General features: G+C 35.0%; 1 protein-coding gene and 1 long non-coding RNA gene across 4 annotated transcripts; both read left to right on the forward strand.

Annotated features, from left to right (window-relative positions):
- Positions 1-2,477: 2,477 nt before the first annotated feature.
- LOC142625635 (auxin-responsive protein IAA9) lies at positions 2,478-7,573 on the forward strand. Of its 2 annotated transcripts, none has more exons than XM_075799299.1 (6): positions 2,478-2,668; positions 3,952-4,659; positions 4,777-5,003; positions 5,164-5,305; positions 6,516-6,577; positions 7,254-7,573. In XM_075799299.1, the coding sequence occupies exons 2-6, from the start codon at positions 3,980-3,982 to the stop codon at positions 7,289-7,291; spliced, it is 1,149 nt and encodes a 382-aa protein (XP_075655414.1). In that variant the 5' UTR covers positions 2,478-2,668; positions 3,952-3,979; the 3' UTR covers positions 7,292-7,573. The 2 variants fall into 2 exon arrangements, with proteins under 2 accessions (XP_075655414.1, XP_075655415.1); XM_075799300.1 differs by lacking the exon at positions 2,478-2,668 and adding an exon at positions 2,688-2,810.
- Positions 7,574-11,163: 3,590 nt separating this feature from the next.
- LOC142626216 (uncharacterized) lies at positions 11,164-15,263 on the forward strand. Of its 2 annotated transcripts, none has more exons than XR_012842478.1 (6): positions 11,164-11,592; positions 11,740-11,825; positions 11,921-12,059; positions 12,579-12,629; positions 12,765-12,809; positions 14,287-15,263. It is a non-coding gene; the product is annotated as an uncharacterized LOC142626216 (long non-coding RNA). The 2 variants fall into 2 exon arrangements; XR_012842477.1 differs by having other exon boundaries at positions 11,671-11,825; positions 14,287-15,262.
- The last annotated feature ends 617 nt before the right edge of the window (positions 15,264-15,880 follow it).

Raw genomic sequence — 15,880 nt, forward strand, 5'->3', positions numbered from 1 at the left:
AAATGCTCCACATCTTGCTTTGCATTATTTTTTAAAATTTTGAAGGAAAAACAAAAAATATATCGTGCACATTATCAATGCCAATCATTGTAGCATTTCTTTTGTTATATGATTTTTATATAGTTTTTTTACCGAAAAAACTCAAAATATGAATCGACATGGATTGGTGATGTAGACTTTAGGCTGTTAAAATATGAATTGACATTGGTTATAAATAAGTAACTAGAATTCTCTATTAGATCTTAAACTCGCTCATCGTGGCTAAGGCATTGGCTCAATGCATATAAGTTAGACAACTCCTTGAAGTTGTCTAAGTAGTCCATGAGGAGGAGTAAGTGTTGCCACCAACGTTGACCAAACAATTAATTGAGATGGTGAGCAAATTCACCCTTGAAGTTGTAGAGGACCAGCTGTTGGGGGCATGGGGAATGGGCCTAGCAAAAGGGGGCAACGGGAGGAGAAGGGATGAAAAGTGGGTAGTCGTGGCGGAAAAAAATTAAAAGAATTCATTATAATATTTTACAAAGTTGCATAAGAAAATAAAGAATGAGATATAAGTTGTATCTAAGATATAATAATTAAAAGATACAAAAGTAATGTACTTAAAAAAAAAAGGATTTTGAATGGTATGCATATGTTCACTAGCAATAAATCATTGTGTGACATATCAATTGTGGAAGGGATAAGATTCAAGTATAGAATATAGCCTGTGAGCCCAATCCGAGGAGGTGGAAGAACTTGTCCCCACATTAGTCCTGAACTAGTAAATAAATGAGAACCCGAGGATAAGGGTCAAAAAGGCTAACCGCCTGAGGGTAAGGCCAAGGAGCGAGCACTCCTCAAGAAGCGTAAGGCAGGCCACTTGCACAAGAAAATAGAATATCAAAGAAGATGGTAGAGAAATGCAAGCAAAGAAAAAGAGAAATATCCATATAAAGTAACTATCATCTCCGCATTCAATGCTTTGTACCAACTCAGCTGGCTGCATTAATGGAGAAATAACATTTGAACAGTACTTTCACAGCTTGTAGCACATTCTACCACCTCTAGCAAAACCTTGATGAAACAAGCATTCAAAGGAAGATTTGTGATTGTACAAGTGGAGGGTTATAATACAATTCAGTTAGCTATATGTGTGTGTGTATATATATATATATATAAACCCCTCCAGAAAGGAGGACAAAAAAACTGAGAAGAAAAACACACACTCTGCAACATTACATTGTAACCGAGACGGAATATTATATGAACAATTCCTCCTCGACCTTATTTGAGGAAGTGTTAATCCCAAATTCTGTTCCTTTTTTAAGAACCACTTGAGGGTTTTTTCTTCAATAATTTAGCCGCTAAAACCATACAAGCAAATCAAGATTGAACTTGTAAACTCTTTTTCTAACAAATTAATTGTAGTAGACTGTTATATACAAACAACCTACTCTAACAGGACTTAGCTGGTGGGGGTCCTTACATCAATAATGATAAATTAATAACTGATTTTAAATTTTAAGTGACAAGAAAATCTTGCTCGTTTCATTTCAAGCCTCCAAAACAGTGACAGGCGTCCACTAATGCACGTGAGCTTATCGTTAGAAATCTGTTTCTTTGGCAAGGTTAGGCGATTTTACTTTCCCTAATTACGCAATGCCCCTACCCTTTTACAGAAATAGCAACTAGTATAGGTGTATAGCAAAGAGGAATAACCAAAAAAGCAAAAATCATAACGAACACAGGGCAGACTTGTCATTTTATGCAAACCAGGGCAAATTCGACTTTCACCTACAGACCAGCGGATTTTAGCCCGAACTAGAAATTAGATAATGCCGGAATCAGCAACTATATATATTTCGTACATCTTTTTTCTCATCCTCAATCCCAACTACAAAAAATATAAATTTAAAAATAAAGTCTCTTACAAAAGTCACAAACATTATACTTTGCCGTACATCCCAAATTGACGGACCTTGATCATTCCTAACTTTCAATCAGAGCCGTTCGATCAAGTTGCCCTTCTATGTTAATATTATCAAGCAAACCGTTTATCTTCTCTGAAATTGTACATAAAAAAAAAAAAAAAAAGTTAACGGATGTTAGGGATATTGAATTTAATAAATGTTTTTAGAAATTTTTCATAGAAAAAAATTATTTTTTTATATTTATTATAAAAGTAATATCAATATTTTTAAAGAGAGTTTTAACTTAAAATATTTATAATTATGATAACTCTTTCTCATTGGTCAAATAAGATTTATCCAAATTTCTTATTTCATTATAAAAAATTTTTATTCTAAAAAATTATAAAAAATTTTACTAATTAAATTAATTAGAACTTACGTATCAATATTTTTTTTTTAAATAATTTATTAAGGTCGTGTGAAGGCGCAAGGGTATCCTTGAAAAAAAGAAAAAAGGAAAAAAAAGAAAAAGAGGCCTAACTTTTGCACTATTTGCCGTTTTACCACTTTCCGTATTTTTAATTTGTACATAGCTTCGGGTTTCTCGTTGAACACAGCCTCAAGCTTTTTGTTGCTTTCTGCTTAATGGAAGGGTCTTGAGCTTTTCTCTTCACTCTCTCTCTCTCTCTCTCTCTTGCTTCTGCGTTTCAATCTCTTCGTTTCGTGCATTTATTTCTTTACAGAATTTCAACTGTCGGATCCATATAAAAGCTCAGGTACGTGTGTTGAATATTCAGCTTTAGCTTATTTTTTTATTACTAATTTTGGGTTTGTAGCTAGCTAGTTGATTATATGCTTGAGCTTCCTTTTTATTTTTTGAAACCTGAGTCTGTGTTCCTCTCGAGATCTTCATCTTGTGTGAGTCTAAGCTAAATCTATGACTTTCTCTTTGGTTGAGTTTTTGTTTTATTCTTTTCTTTTTTTATAAATATACTGAGCTTATAAACTTTTTCCTTTTCTTCCTGGTTTTACTTTGGAATTTTTTTGTGTGCCTAATTTACACTAAGCTTCTGAGGAGTCTTGGTTCCACTTTTTTGTCCTGCTTGTTATAGATCTTCTTGAGTTTTTTTTTTTTTTTGGTGGGAGTTGTTGTGAGCTGCTTTTCTTTTCCTTTATCCTGTTTGGTTGCCGAGAAAATCGAGGAAATGAAAAAAGCAAAAAAAGAAAAAAAGAAAAAAGAAAAAAGAAAAAAAGAAGTTAACTAATTCTGTATCAGCTTTTTAATATATTTTTCAGGAAAACTCAGCTCATGCAGAAAAATAAAACAGTTGAATTTGAAAATTTTATTAATTTTTCGAAAGTTGTTGTGCTTAATTTATCATCTTATTATCACATCATATATGTGTGATGTTTAAGCCTTGGAGCCTATTTGTTGTCTTTTGTTCAAAACTTTCGTATTTGGGGGAGAATCTGATTAGCTCTGTTGGGATATTCTTTATTTATTTATAAATATTATGATTTTTACTTCTTGTTTGTAATAAAGTCGGAAAAGGGTTTTTCATTTTTGGACTTGGTCATTACTGTGAGCAGATAGAAGTATATATAAATATTTTTAAAAAAATTTATGAATTTTTCTTTTTAGTTGTTTAATGTTTATAGCACTGTCAGTGTCACCTACAGTTAGCCATTGTTTAATCATCTTAAATACTAGTAATTTTCTTGTCTCATATTAGAGGAAAATTCAACTGATTTTTAGGGTGTCAACAAGCTATAAAATTGTACTATAGTGGTTTTGATTGATTTCATATTGGACATAAGAACCAGCGATGGTTTGTGATCTGGGGCTTTTTACTTTTTGTTGCTGTAATCATTGATTAATATTATATGTTCTGTATCATTTGCAAGAGTCAGTAGATATGCTTGACAGAGTTGTCTTTTGTTATGGAGAATTACAAGTTGTCTCTTTTAAATGACAATTGGGTTTTCGTGTTTTGGTCTTAAATTGTATTTTTTTGGTGCTTCAATATGTTGTTTTAAGGTTGGGTTTTTTCTCTTCCAGATTGACCGGTTGAAAAAGTTGGAGTCTGATGTCTCCTCCCCTGTTGAGTGCTGAGGAGGAAGGGGGGCAGAGCAATGTCTCTCTAGTGTCTTCTTCACCCACTATGGACTGTATATCCCAAAGTGGCTCTGGGTTAAAAGAACGTAATTACCTGGGACTCTCGGATTGTTCTTCTGTAGACAGCTCTGCAGTCTCGAGCTTGTTGGAAGAGAAAAAGAACAATCTTAACTTGAGGGCAACAGAGTTGAGGCTTGGCCTTCCTGGATCCCAATCACCAGAACGAGAGCTAGAGCTCTGCTTGCTGAAATCAGGGAATCTTGATGAGAAACCGCTGTTTCCTTTACTTCCTTCAAAGGAGGGAATCTGCTCTTCATCACAGAAGAATGTTGTTTCAGGTAACAAGAGAGGTTTCTCTGATACCATGGATGGGTTTTCAGAGGTGAAAAGTTCCATGTATACCGAAGGAAATTGGATGTTTCAGACAGCATCTGATTCTGAAGCTCCACAGTCTGTGGGGCAAGGGAAGTTTTCTGGTAATTCAGGGATGAATGTTGGGCTATCGCCCAGGCCTTCTGGGGCTCAGCCAGCCATAAAGAAAGAGCTGCCCACAAAGGTGTTGCAGCAGGAACGTCCTCGTGGCACCAATGGTACTAGCCACAACCCTAAGACTGCTTCGAACAACAACAACAGCAGTGCTCCAGCTCCTAAGTAAGTGAACTATGCTACAAAGAGGGTCCTCAATTTCTTAGTTATAACTGAGATTATATGAGAATAATGGGCGTTGTTCTCTTTTTCTAAGTGATTTCTATCTTTCATCTATGACAGGGCACAGGTTGTTGGTTGGCCTCCAATCAGATCATTTAGGAAGAATTCATTGGCAACCACTTCAAAGAACAATGATGAAGTTGATGGGAAACCAGGTCCTGGTGCTCTTTTTGTGAAGGTCAGCATGGATGGTGCTCCCTATCTGAGGAAGGTAGATCTGAGAACATACGCTACATATCAAGAACTGTCAACTGCTCTGGAGAAGATGTTCAGCTGTTTCACCTTAGGTGAGATATTATTTTTGCCTCATTTTATTGGCAATATGCTGTTGAAATTTTTTTTTTTTCACAATTTTTAAATATGCGAGAGTATCATCGTTATTTAGAGAATTAGGAGCACACTTCATTTTTGCCTGGATTGAGTTGCTACTTTTTATTTTGACATCAGGTCAATGTGGATCCCAAGGAGTTCCAGGGAGGGAAATGCTGAGTGAGAGCAAGTTAAGGGATCTTCTGCATGGATCAGAATATGTTCTTACATATGAGGATAAAGACGGTGACTGGATGCTTGTAGGGGATGTTCCATGGGAGTAAGTATTGATCCATTCATTTTTATCTGTGTCATCTAACCTCATGTTCTATCATTGTCTTCACATTTACACAAATAAATAAATAAAAATAAAATCACAAATGATGTGGGTAAGAAAGTCTTTTTCCCCCCAGGTACATATGCACAACCTGTGGATACACGCATATAATATTGTTAAGGGCACTTTTACATCCTTTTCTTGGAGTTTAAACTATAGACATATCAGAAGTGTAAGAGAACAATCAACTGACATGTTGTCCAAATATCAGCAAAATATTATATGCTGCATTTGATTGGCCCCCATAAACATGTGAAATATAATGCATAAAAGATATGGATTCTGTATACAAATGTCACAAGCCAATACTTTGGCGGCTAAGTTTCATCCTAGATAGCGGTCTTATGTTATTGCAGTTTGCAGTTCACATGGAACTAAAGATCATGCACAATCATTCGAAGACTGGAAAGCTATAAATAAAGACATGTCATTGGATGATAGTGTATCTTGGTCATAATATTAGCCTAACACCTCCTTCTGTTAGTAAAAAGAGTATAAGATCTAGATGAATTCAATACAGCTAAATGAACACTGTTATTCAAATGTTTAGTCTTACATTGTGAAAACTTGGAAGAACTCTGTATACAGAAGTTTCAACATTATTTACCAAGTGCCCAAGTTGTTAGGAATGATTGTACATATATATATTTAAACATGTCGTTACTTATTAAATTTAGTGCTCAAGTTTTCAACGCTGTTAAAAAAATATGACTTATAAAAACCTTATGGCCATTGACTTTTTATTGTGAAGTAGCTTGAATAAGTTGGAAGTTGTAAAAATTAGAATGCATTAACATTTATGGTTGATAATATTGAAATTTTTTAAGGTACATGGGGTTTATGGAGTTGATTGCTCCAAATTAATATTAGCTTCTTGTTCTAATATCTTGCTTTGCGAAACCTAGAACATGAAATGGAGAACTTAGTGTGCTTGGTAATTTTGGCATTGTAGCCGGGCTAGTGTTTCCAGTTCCCACATTTGAACTAGTACACACAAATTACTTAGCCTGAATTATAATTTGCGTTAATTGGAAATGACTGCATAATAATCTGTCTCGAATGAACTGCATTGTCTATTGTTGATGTCGTGAATATTATTCCATCAAGCTGTAAATTACATTTCTAATATGACTGAAAACTTGGTTTGTTACAGGATGTTTATTGACTCATGCAAGAGACTGAAGATCATGAAGGGCTCTGATGCCATTGGCTTAGGTATGTATATTTTTTGTATGAGTCAAATATGGTTATTATCCAAAAAATCTTGATGTGTAATTGTTAGCCTGGATGATGGCCAATTACTTAGAAGCCCAAGGGTTTTTTTTTTTTTGGGTCTGGGGGTGGGGTTGAGTGGATGTTGAAAATTGAAAAGATAGGGAAAATTTGACAAGAATTCTCAAATTTTGCCTTTGGATTAGTGCTATTATATCAGTGGAGATGTGTTTGAACATAAACTTTAGAATTTTAGAATCAGATGGTCCAACATTTATTATTCCATGGGTTTGACATTATTACTTTTTTGTTTGCTTTACTGGTAGATTCCTACACCATGAACAGTGTGGCATGTGTGCAAAGTTAAATAAGTTAGAACTGAAGCTTTTAGGGTTTGGCGTGCAGTTGCAAGAGTCATTATTTAATGGTAAATTGTAATCCCTGAGTTTTGTCTGGTTGGGATGAATAACTCCTACATGTGCATGCAAATTAGAAATGACTGCTTCACTAGGTGGCCTTATTTCATGTTATTGGTGGTCTCAAGCTCACAACTATGCATTCTACATGATTGTTTCCATGAGTTTATCTCTTCATTAGCGATTACAGATTTAAAATTGGGAATGATGGCTATGTCTTAGACTCTTAGTACTAAACTATTTACTTCTTGTTTGTTCCTTAGCTCCCAGGGCCATGGAGAAATCAAGGAATAGGAACTAGCTAGTCTCTGAAACTATTGACTGCTTTGTGGCTGCCGAGTTCAAGTGTGAAATTCAAGCGGGTGAGGACGGTGGACGAAACAGTTTTATATTAAGGAATGAAAAATGATAGGTGGACGAAACAGTTCAGATGCACATCTTGTTTTTAAAGTATCTATGTTTTGATTGCCTCAAAAAGTTTGCCTCTCTGTGTCGAAGTCTGATTATTTAAAACTCGTAAAGCTATTATAAATTAGTATCGTGGAGTTCATATCATAATCCTTATAAAAACCTGGTTGTTTAAGGTGGCTCTGTATTTGATAAATCTGTCTATGGTTAAAGACCACTTGGATCTACGTATGCATTTTTATCGAAACGTGATAATGGGTTAATAGTACTATTTGTTAGGAATTAAACCTAATTCCTAGGACCTTTGAGATGCGAAAATAATTCCTAGAACCTGTGAGGTCTGAAAATAGAGAAAAAAATTGTGCCAAAAATAAAATAAGATCAAACGACATAAGATTTACATGGTAGGGAGTTGTAGCAATTTTTACTATGTTAGAGCAATCACACTAGTGTGTATATAATACAAAAAGTGATTAAATTTATAGATTTTTCACTAAAAACTACCTATATTGGTGGGTGTATAAGTTTGCAAATATACACATTTGCTACAGTAATTGTGCAAATTTACACATATTGTAGCTGTATAAGTTTGCAAATATACACAGATATTGTCCCAAAATCTCTTCTTTCACCATCTTCATCTCCATCTCCATCACTCACTCTTCCTATAAACAAGACAAAGCTGGTCAACCACCCATTACTGTCCACCTGCCGCACCCAAGCCAAAAAATCCCACCTTTCTCAAACCCCATTACCTAAATAAAAACACAAATCAAAGTACACCCACAACTCTAAACACCAAAAACCAAACAAAATCAGTGAGTCCCCAAACCCAAGATAGAACCAAAATTAGAAACCTTTTGTTTGTGGTGGTTGATTGGCTGAACTCATGGTGTTAAGTCATGTTGGTCTAGGCTAGGTGGGATTTAGGTTTAGAGAGCTAGAAAGAGTAGGGGTTTAATTTATGTGGGTTTCTGCCTTTGTGATTGTTATGTGATGTTCGGCCATGGCCATGGAGCTCTAGCCATGGAGATTTGGCTTTGTGATGGTGAAGAGAGAAGAGAGGTGAGTAGTGAGAGGTGAGGGACGAGAGAGAACTTTTTACTTTTTTGAAGAGATGAGAATGCACGTGAAGATGAGGATAGTCATAAAGTAAAAAAAATAATAAAAAAATAAAAAAATATTATTTAAATCAAATAGAGTTTATAATAGATAATATGATGTGGGCGTTTTGTAAAAGTGGTTGTATAAAATATAAAAAGTGGGTTTTTATGCTAAAATGGACAACAAATTTTACAAAGACTGATGCAAATGCTCTTAGGGTGAAATAATATTGAGGTAGCTATACTACAATGACACTTGAAACCCCAATATTGAAGTGACACTAAATCCCCATAGTGGGTCCAACTCTAAATTGGGCTAAAAACAAGCTAGAGATTTTCCTGGGGAACTCCTGGACTAAGTTTCATAAAATATCCCGTTTAAAATCGTCAAGCTTTCAAGTTGGGTTAGGTTATAAATCGAATTGAATACAAAGTTAGCTTCACATAACTTACAACTAGACTCAAAAGCAGTTAAAGTCATAATTTTAGTTGCTTTTGGGGATGCGCAAAATATATATTACTAAAAAGTAGTGCCGTAATACTTGTACCAAATCATTGGTTAAATTGTCAAATTCGTGAACCAAATCTAGAATGATTTGATATAAAAGACTAGATGTATAATGTCTTAGTTTCAAACCATGTAAACTAACAGATTGCAAAGATTAGTTTTCTTGACTCACGGATAAAAAGTAGAATATTGTGTGAAACTGTGAAAGAAGACTAAATTAAAGTCCCTGAACTTTGAAGTTTGAATTGAATTACTGAACTACTAAAGATTAAAAAGATAAACTGATAAAGACATAAAGTGATAAAGATTAAAAAATAAAAAGATGAAGTAAAAGTTGTTTGTAGGAGAGTTGATGGTCCATGAGATGAAAGTTGGGTTAGGTGTTAAGCCGGATTGAACACAAAGTCAAATTCACATAGCTTACAATTGGACTCAAAAGCAGCTAAAGTCATCATTTTAGTTGCTTTTGGGGATGCACAAAATAAATATTACTCAAAAGTAGTGATGTTAAACCTGTACTAAGTTATTGGTTAATCCATGAACCAAAGTATTATCCATAATGATTTGATATAAAATACTAGATATGTAATGTCTCAGTTTCAAACCATGTAAACTAATGGATTACATGGATTAATCTTCACTCACGTATAAAAGGAAGAATATTGTGTGAAATTGTGAAAAAAGACTAAACTGAAGTTACTAAACTCTAAAGTTTGAACTGAATTACTAAACTATTGAAGATTGAAAAGATAAACTGATAAAGACATAAAGTGATAAAGATAAAAGAATAAAAAGATAAAGTAAGAGTTGTTTTGTAGAAGAGTTGATGGTCCATGAGATGAGAGTTGAGAGTTGGGATTGAAGAGATAAAGTGATAAACTTAAAAATAAATAAAAAGACAAAAATGGAAGAATTTCTACGCTCTAAAGATAGAGATAACATTGTGGACTTCGGCACCAATTGGTTTGCATGGAACACAAGCCACCAATATTACAACAATAACACCTATTTTAATCATTACTTGTATAAGTAGATTTAAATAATTTTGTTATGCTATAGGATCTAATAATTAAGCTAAAGATTTATTTTGAACTTCTATGACATATATTGTGTGGGGGGTAAAAGTTTCCGAATAAACAGTTGGGCTTTGGGCTTTATTGACGGGTATCAGTTTGTTTTTGGTTAAGGCCTCTAGGCCCACAAGTCAGTATGCACTATAAAGGTCCGACAAGTTGTCTGAGGAGAAATGTCTCTTCGGACTGGCCCGGCAATGACCATAAGACTTGTCAAGAAGGTTAAAGGCAGAATTCTGGAAAAACTGATGGGTAAGAGGGTGATCCAAGTACTTCTAAACGCAAGGGTGTGATAGAAATATCTAGGGAAAAGGCTACTACCTCCACATTAAAGACCCTGCATCTACCTCCCTGGCCCCATTAATGGGGAAATGACCTCTGAACAATGGAATTGAACTTCCATGCTATTATTTAAAAACTTCAAGAAGGTGGTGGATGGGACAAGTATCTAAAGGAAAGATTTGTATGACACGTGGATGAACAGTGAAGAGGAAGGAGTATATAAAGAGACGAGGGAGGAAAGAGAAGGGGATCGGCTCCTAAACTAAAAAGAGAACTAAGAATTGTAAACTTTGGCCTAGAAAGAGAGTAGTTATACAAATCGTCATCGGCTTACGTCCAAGGAGATCTATTTGTCATATTTGTTCATCATTTGCACAGATTGTAACATTCTAGCTTGCTAATCAAACTTCCAACATCTCGAACTTAGATTTCAAACCCATACTCTACAAATTATATTGTATAAAGCTCATTGGGTTTGAGTCCAACATTTGTTTTTGGGTCCGGATACAATTGTACACTTACATATTGTTTTAAGGCTTTTGGACTATATAACTTAGATATTGGATGATTTACATAAATAACATATTTATTCTTTTATTTTCTCAAAACTGTATATTATATTATGTAATTTTTTTATTGTTATAATTTTTCTGAGGAAATATTGTTATAATTTATATGTTAATTTACCTAAATAGAATATTTTTTTAGTTACTTTTTATAATTATAAAATATAATATTATTTAATTAATTAATAAAATAGTTTTTTATTAATAGATCAAGACATTCGGAAATTGAAACCAAATCTCTAATTCAACCAAATTGGAACCCACAATAAACAAATGGTTGAACCAATGAATCACAGGTTGAACCAATTCACATTCAACCTGTAACACAATTCACATTCGCAGCCGCTCCTGAAACCGAAATCCCTTGGACGGCCTTGGCCCCATATAAGAGTTTGATAGCCGCGACGCAACCCTGGTCTTCCCCCAAGAACAAGATTAAGATTGCCTTCGCAATTTAGTTCTGAGAATGGGAGATATATATATATTTACATCGGAGATCTATACCACCGCGTGACGACTCCATATTTTGGAGTGCAGCACTATTTGGGACGCCTTACAAACAAGCCGTTACCGTTCCCCATGCCCATGAGGGGAGGATCCCCCTCTCCATTCGCATTCGCTGCAAAACCATCCTTTCTCGCAAGGAGCAGGTTATCGGCGAGGTCTGCTTTCTTCTTCTTCATGTCAATATATTATTATATATGCAAATGCAATATTATTGTTTAGCTAGTGAAACTCAGTTTTGCTTTTATGGGAATTCCAATCTACCGCTTCCGCTTCAATTGCACAAAATGTTCCGCTCCCCTTAGAGCATTATTTAAGGCAGACCATGTAAATCTTGACCGTGTTGTTGAGTCTGGTGCTACCAGAATGAGTGAAGAAGAAGAACGTTCAGGTAAAAATATGTTTAGTTTAGATTCTCTCTAATCTAATCTAATCTGCATGGATTCTGATTTCATTGTTCAATAATCAGATTATACCTTTTGTCAGGTTGCAGTGAAGAAAAGACGGGTTAGGGGGAAGCTGAAGAGGTGGGGATGCAATGAAATCTTCGGGTGCAATGAAATCTTCGGAGGAGAACGTAACCATGGATTCTAAAAGACAGCTGGATGAGATTAAATCCATGGAGGTACGTACTTGCATGATGTTGCCTCAGATCATTATTAATGTGCGTGCATCACATTTTTCTTCTGTAAGTTATTATGTACGAAGTTATAACACTTTGATGTGAACTAAAGTTGATATGATTTTTGATATGTTAAAGCGCAAATTATACCCTAAAGTTTTGGAGTCTTTGGATTCAAGCTTGTCACGTGTGTTTAGTTCCGCCCAAAAAAATTATGCCGCATGATGTCATTGCAAGCTATGTGGCACTTAAACGGAGTATAACTTCAATGGTAAAAACCAAAATTTGAAACTGTTAACATGCAAAGACCCCAGACTTTAGCAGGCAGCCCTTTGCAGGCCCAAGGTTGTTATCAAATGATTTTACAGCTTATTCTTTTCTAGAAGTGAAACTGTGTTGGCCTCTTTGCTTAAATTGTTGGTCATATGGTAGTTGCCATTTTGCTAAGTTCTCTCTCTCTGTTTTTACTGTGTAGTGCTGTTATATGGTTCTAACTATATTAATTTGCTTATATTCTGACAGGAGAAGGAGCCGGTAGAAGAGGATGAAGCAGTTAATATATCAATATCTCATGTCAGTACAGGCATTCCTCTTTCACTTGTTTGCTTCCAATGTCTTCTGTCCCCTAGCCACTTACACCCCTTTCTTTTTCTTTCTTGGAGCATGGTTTCCTCTAATATGGTTTACTTTTATAAAAATCTTTTGCAGAATTCAAGCGAGGATCATGTTAGAAGGATTCATGATGATCTGAAGGTATGGTGATTCTGTAAGGGTAGTTTGTTTATTTATTTATATTTTTTTTGGATTTGGATAAGTCAAGAACTGATTTCCCTTAATATGATTCATAACTTTAGTTGATAAACTTGGTATCTTAGTGAAAAAGATGTCATTTGTTTTAGTCTTTCATTATTTGTTCTAATTAGTGTTATATTAATTCTTACAGTTTATTTCTAGTAAAATGAGAGGGTGCGCAGTAATTTGTATCAATTGCAGTATTTTCTTCTCAAAAAAAAGAAAAAAGAAAAAAAAAAGAGTACCGACAATTTTATGCTTTATGTCTGGAATAAAGACCTATGGTCAAAATATGATGTTCTTAAAACTTTTTCCATGTAAAATAAAGGTAAATATGCACAACCCGACATGCATACATGTATATAACATTTTTATGAGGGCACTGTAAAATCCTTTTCTCACAGTTTAAACTATGGACATACCAGAAGTGTAAGAGAACAATCAACTGACATGTTGTCCACTTGTCCAAATATCAATAAAATATTATATGCTGCATTTGATTGGCCCTCGTAAACATGTGAAATAGAATATAGAAAAGATATAGATTCTGTGTACAAAAGTCACAAGCCAATACTTGGTGTTTAAGTTTCAACCCAGATACTAGTCATATGTTATTTCAGTTTGCAGTCCACATGGAACTAAAGATCATGCACAATCATTCTAAGACTGGAAAGCTATAAATAAAGACATGACATTTGATGATAGTATATCCCAGTCACAATATTAGCCTAACACCTCCTTTTGTCAGTAAAAAGAGAATAAGATCTAGATGAATTCATACGCCTAAATGAATACTGTTGTTCAAATGTTTAGTTTTACCTGGTGAAAACTTGGAAGAACTCTGTATACAGGAGTTTCAACATTATTTACTAAGTGCCCAAGTTGTTAGGCATGATTGTACGTACATATGTATTTAAACATGTAGTTACTTATTAAATTTAGTGCTCAAGTTTTCAACTTTGCTAAAAAAAACATGACTTATTAAAAACCTTATGGCCTTCGAATTTTATTGTGAATTAGCTTGAAAGTCTTGAATGAGTTGGGTGTTGTAACAATTAGAATGCTTGAACATTTATGGTTGATAATGTTGTAAATTTTTTAGTACATGGGGTGTATGGGTTGATTACTCCAAGTTAGTATTAGATTATTGTTCTAATATTGTGCTTTGACGAAACCTAGACCATGAAATAGAGAATTTAGTGTGCTTGGTAATTTTGGCATTGTGCAAGACTTATGGGCCGGGCTAGTGTTTCCAGTCCCCACATTTGAACTAGTACACACAAATTACTGGGCCTCAATTATAATTTTACTTTAATTGACATTACTGCATAATAATCTGTCTTTAATAAACTGCATTGTTTATTGTTGATGACCTGAATATTATTCCATCATACTGTAGATTACATTTCTAATCTGACTGAAATTTGGTTTGTTACAGGATGTTTGTTGACTCATGCAAGAGACTGAAGATCATGAAGGGCTCTGATGCCATTGGCATAGCTGTGTAGAGTATATTTTTTGTATGAGAGCATCAAATATCGATTATTATCCACAAAATCTTGATGTGTAATTGTTAGCCTGGATGTTGGCCAGTCACTTGGAACCTTAGGGCTTTTTTGGGGGGGAGGGGGGATGTTGAAAATTAAAAAAAGAGAGAAAATTCAACAATAATTCTGAAAATTTTCCTTGGAATCAGATGGTCCAACAGTTATAATTCCATGGGTTCTACATTATTACTCTTTTGTTTGGATCACTGTGGTAGATTCTACACCATGAATAGTGTGGCATGTGTGCAAATTTAAATAAGTTAGAACTGAAGCTTTTAGGGTTTGAGGCGCAGTTGCAAGAGTCATTATTTAATGATGAATTATATTCTGTTAGTTTTGTCTATTTGGGATGAATAACTCCTACATGTGTGCATGCAAATTAGGAATGACTGCTTCAACTAGGTGGCCTTATTTCATGTTATTGGTTGTCTCAAGTTCACAACTATGCATTCTACATGATATATTCCATGAGTTTATCTCTTTATTAGTGATTACAGATTTTAAATTGGAAATGAAGGCTATGTCTTGGTACTAAACTATATACTTCTTGTTTGTTCCTTAGCTCCCAGGGCCATGGAGAAATCAAGGAATAGGAACTAGCTAGTCTCTGAAACTCTTGTCTGCTTCGTGGCTGTCAAGTTCAAGTGTGAAAATTAAACCCAATGTTACACGTACTGACTGGGAAATGCCCAGCATACACATTTTGCTCTATATTGGGTAGAATTACAGAACATTTCATTAGTTTCTACTGGACTCTTCAACTTCCTATTTGAATACTTTCATAATGCTTTCTTCTGAGCTGATCCTTCTATGGTGAATAATTGTTTTCTTTGGTTGCGAAATATGGTAGCCAGTATATCACATAGCAAGCATACAAAATAAAGATCTCAAGCTCTTCCCAGGCCGCTCCAGCTTTAGACAGTCTTCCAAATTCTACTTCAAAACACAGAGGGGCCAAAAGTGATACCCCCTTAAGGAAATTTGTTTTTAATTGTTAACCTATTGAGTATTGCCAATTATCCTATAAATAGGAAAAATATCTTCAGATAGAAATCTCTTACAATATGTTTAGGTCTCACATGCTGTGGAAAAGTGGTATCATGAAGTAACCCTTCCTATAAGAGGATACTTTGGAACTGGGAAGCAGCGTTTGGGCCGCCGCACCCGCGTCCGACGCGGCGCGACACGGGGACACGCAGGCGACACCGCTGCTTGTGCGACCGTGTCGCATCGGACATTAAAAAAATATTTTTTTCGGTGCGATACGTACGGATACGGTGCTGATTCGGGCCGACATGCGCGAAATCGGGCCGATTCGGTCCGTATCGGGCGCAGCACCGATACCGGTGAAATTGGCCGATACGGCCGAAAAAAAAAAAAAAAAAAAAAAGGTACGCACCGTTTAACTTGGCCGAAAAAAAAAAAAAAAAAAAAAAAGGGTGCAAACGCACCGTTTGGAAAAAAAATCAAGACCCAGCCCTCTCC

Source organism: Castanea sativa, chromosome 2, assembly GCF_040712315.1.
Source record: "Castanea sativa cultivar Marrone di Chiusa Pesio chromosome 2, ASM4071231v1".
Classification (NCBI taxonomy): Eukaryota; Viridiplantae; Streptophyta; class Magnoliopsida; order Fagales; family Fagaceae; genus Castanea; species Castanea sativa.

Bases quoted from the DNA above. Each gene is read 5' to 3' on its own strand.
- LOC142625635 (XM_075799299.1), top strand. From the start codon at position 3,980: ATGTCTCCTCCCCTGTTGAGTGCTGAGGAGGAAGGGGGGCAGAGCAAT. The intron at 4,660-4,776 runs GTAAGTGAACTA...CATCTATGACAG, and splicing joins AGCAGTGCTCCAGCTCCTAA to GGCACAGGTTGTTGGTTGGC. The intron at 5,306-6,515 runs GTAAGTATTGAT...GGTTTGTTACAG, and splicing joins GTAGGGGATGTTCCATGGGA to GATGTTTATTGACTCATGCA.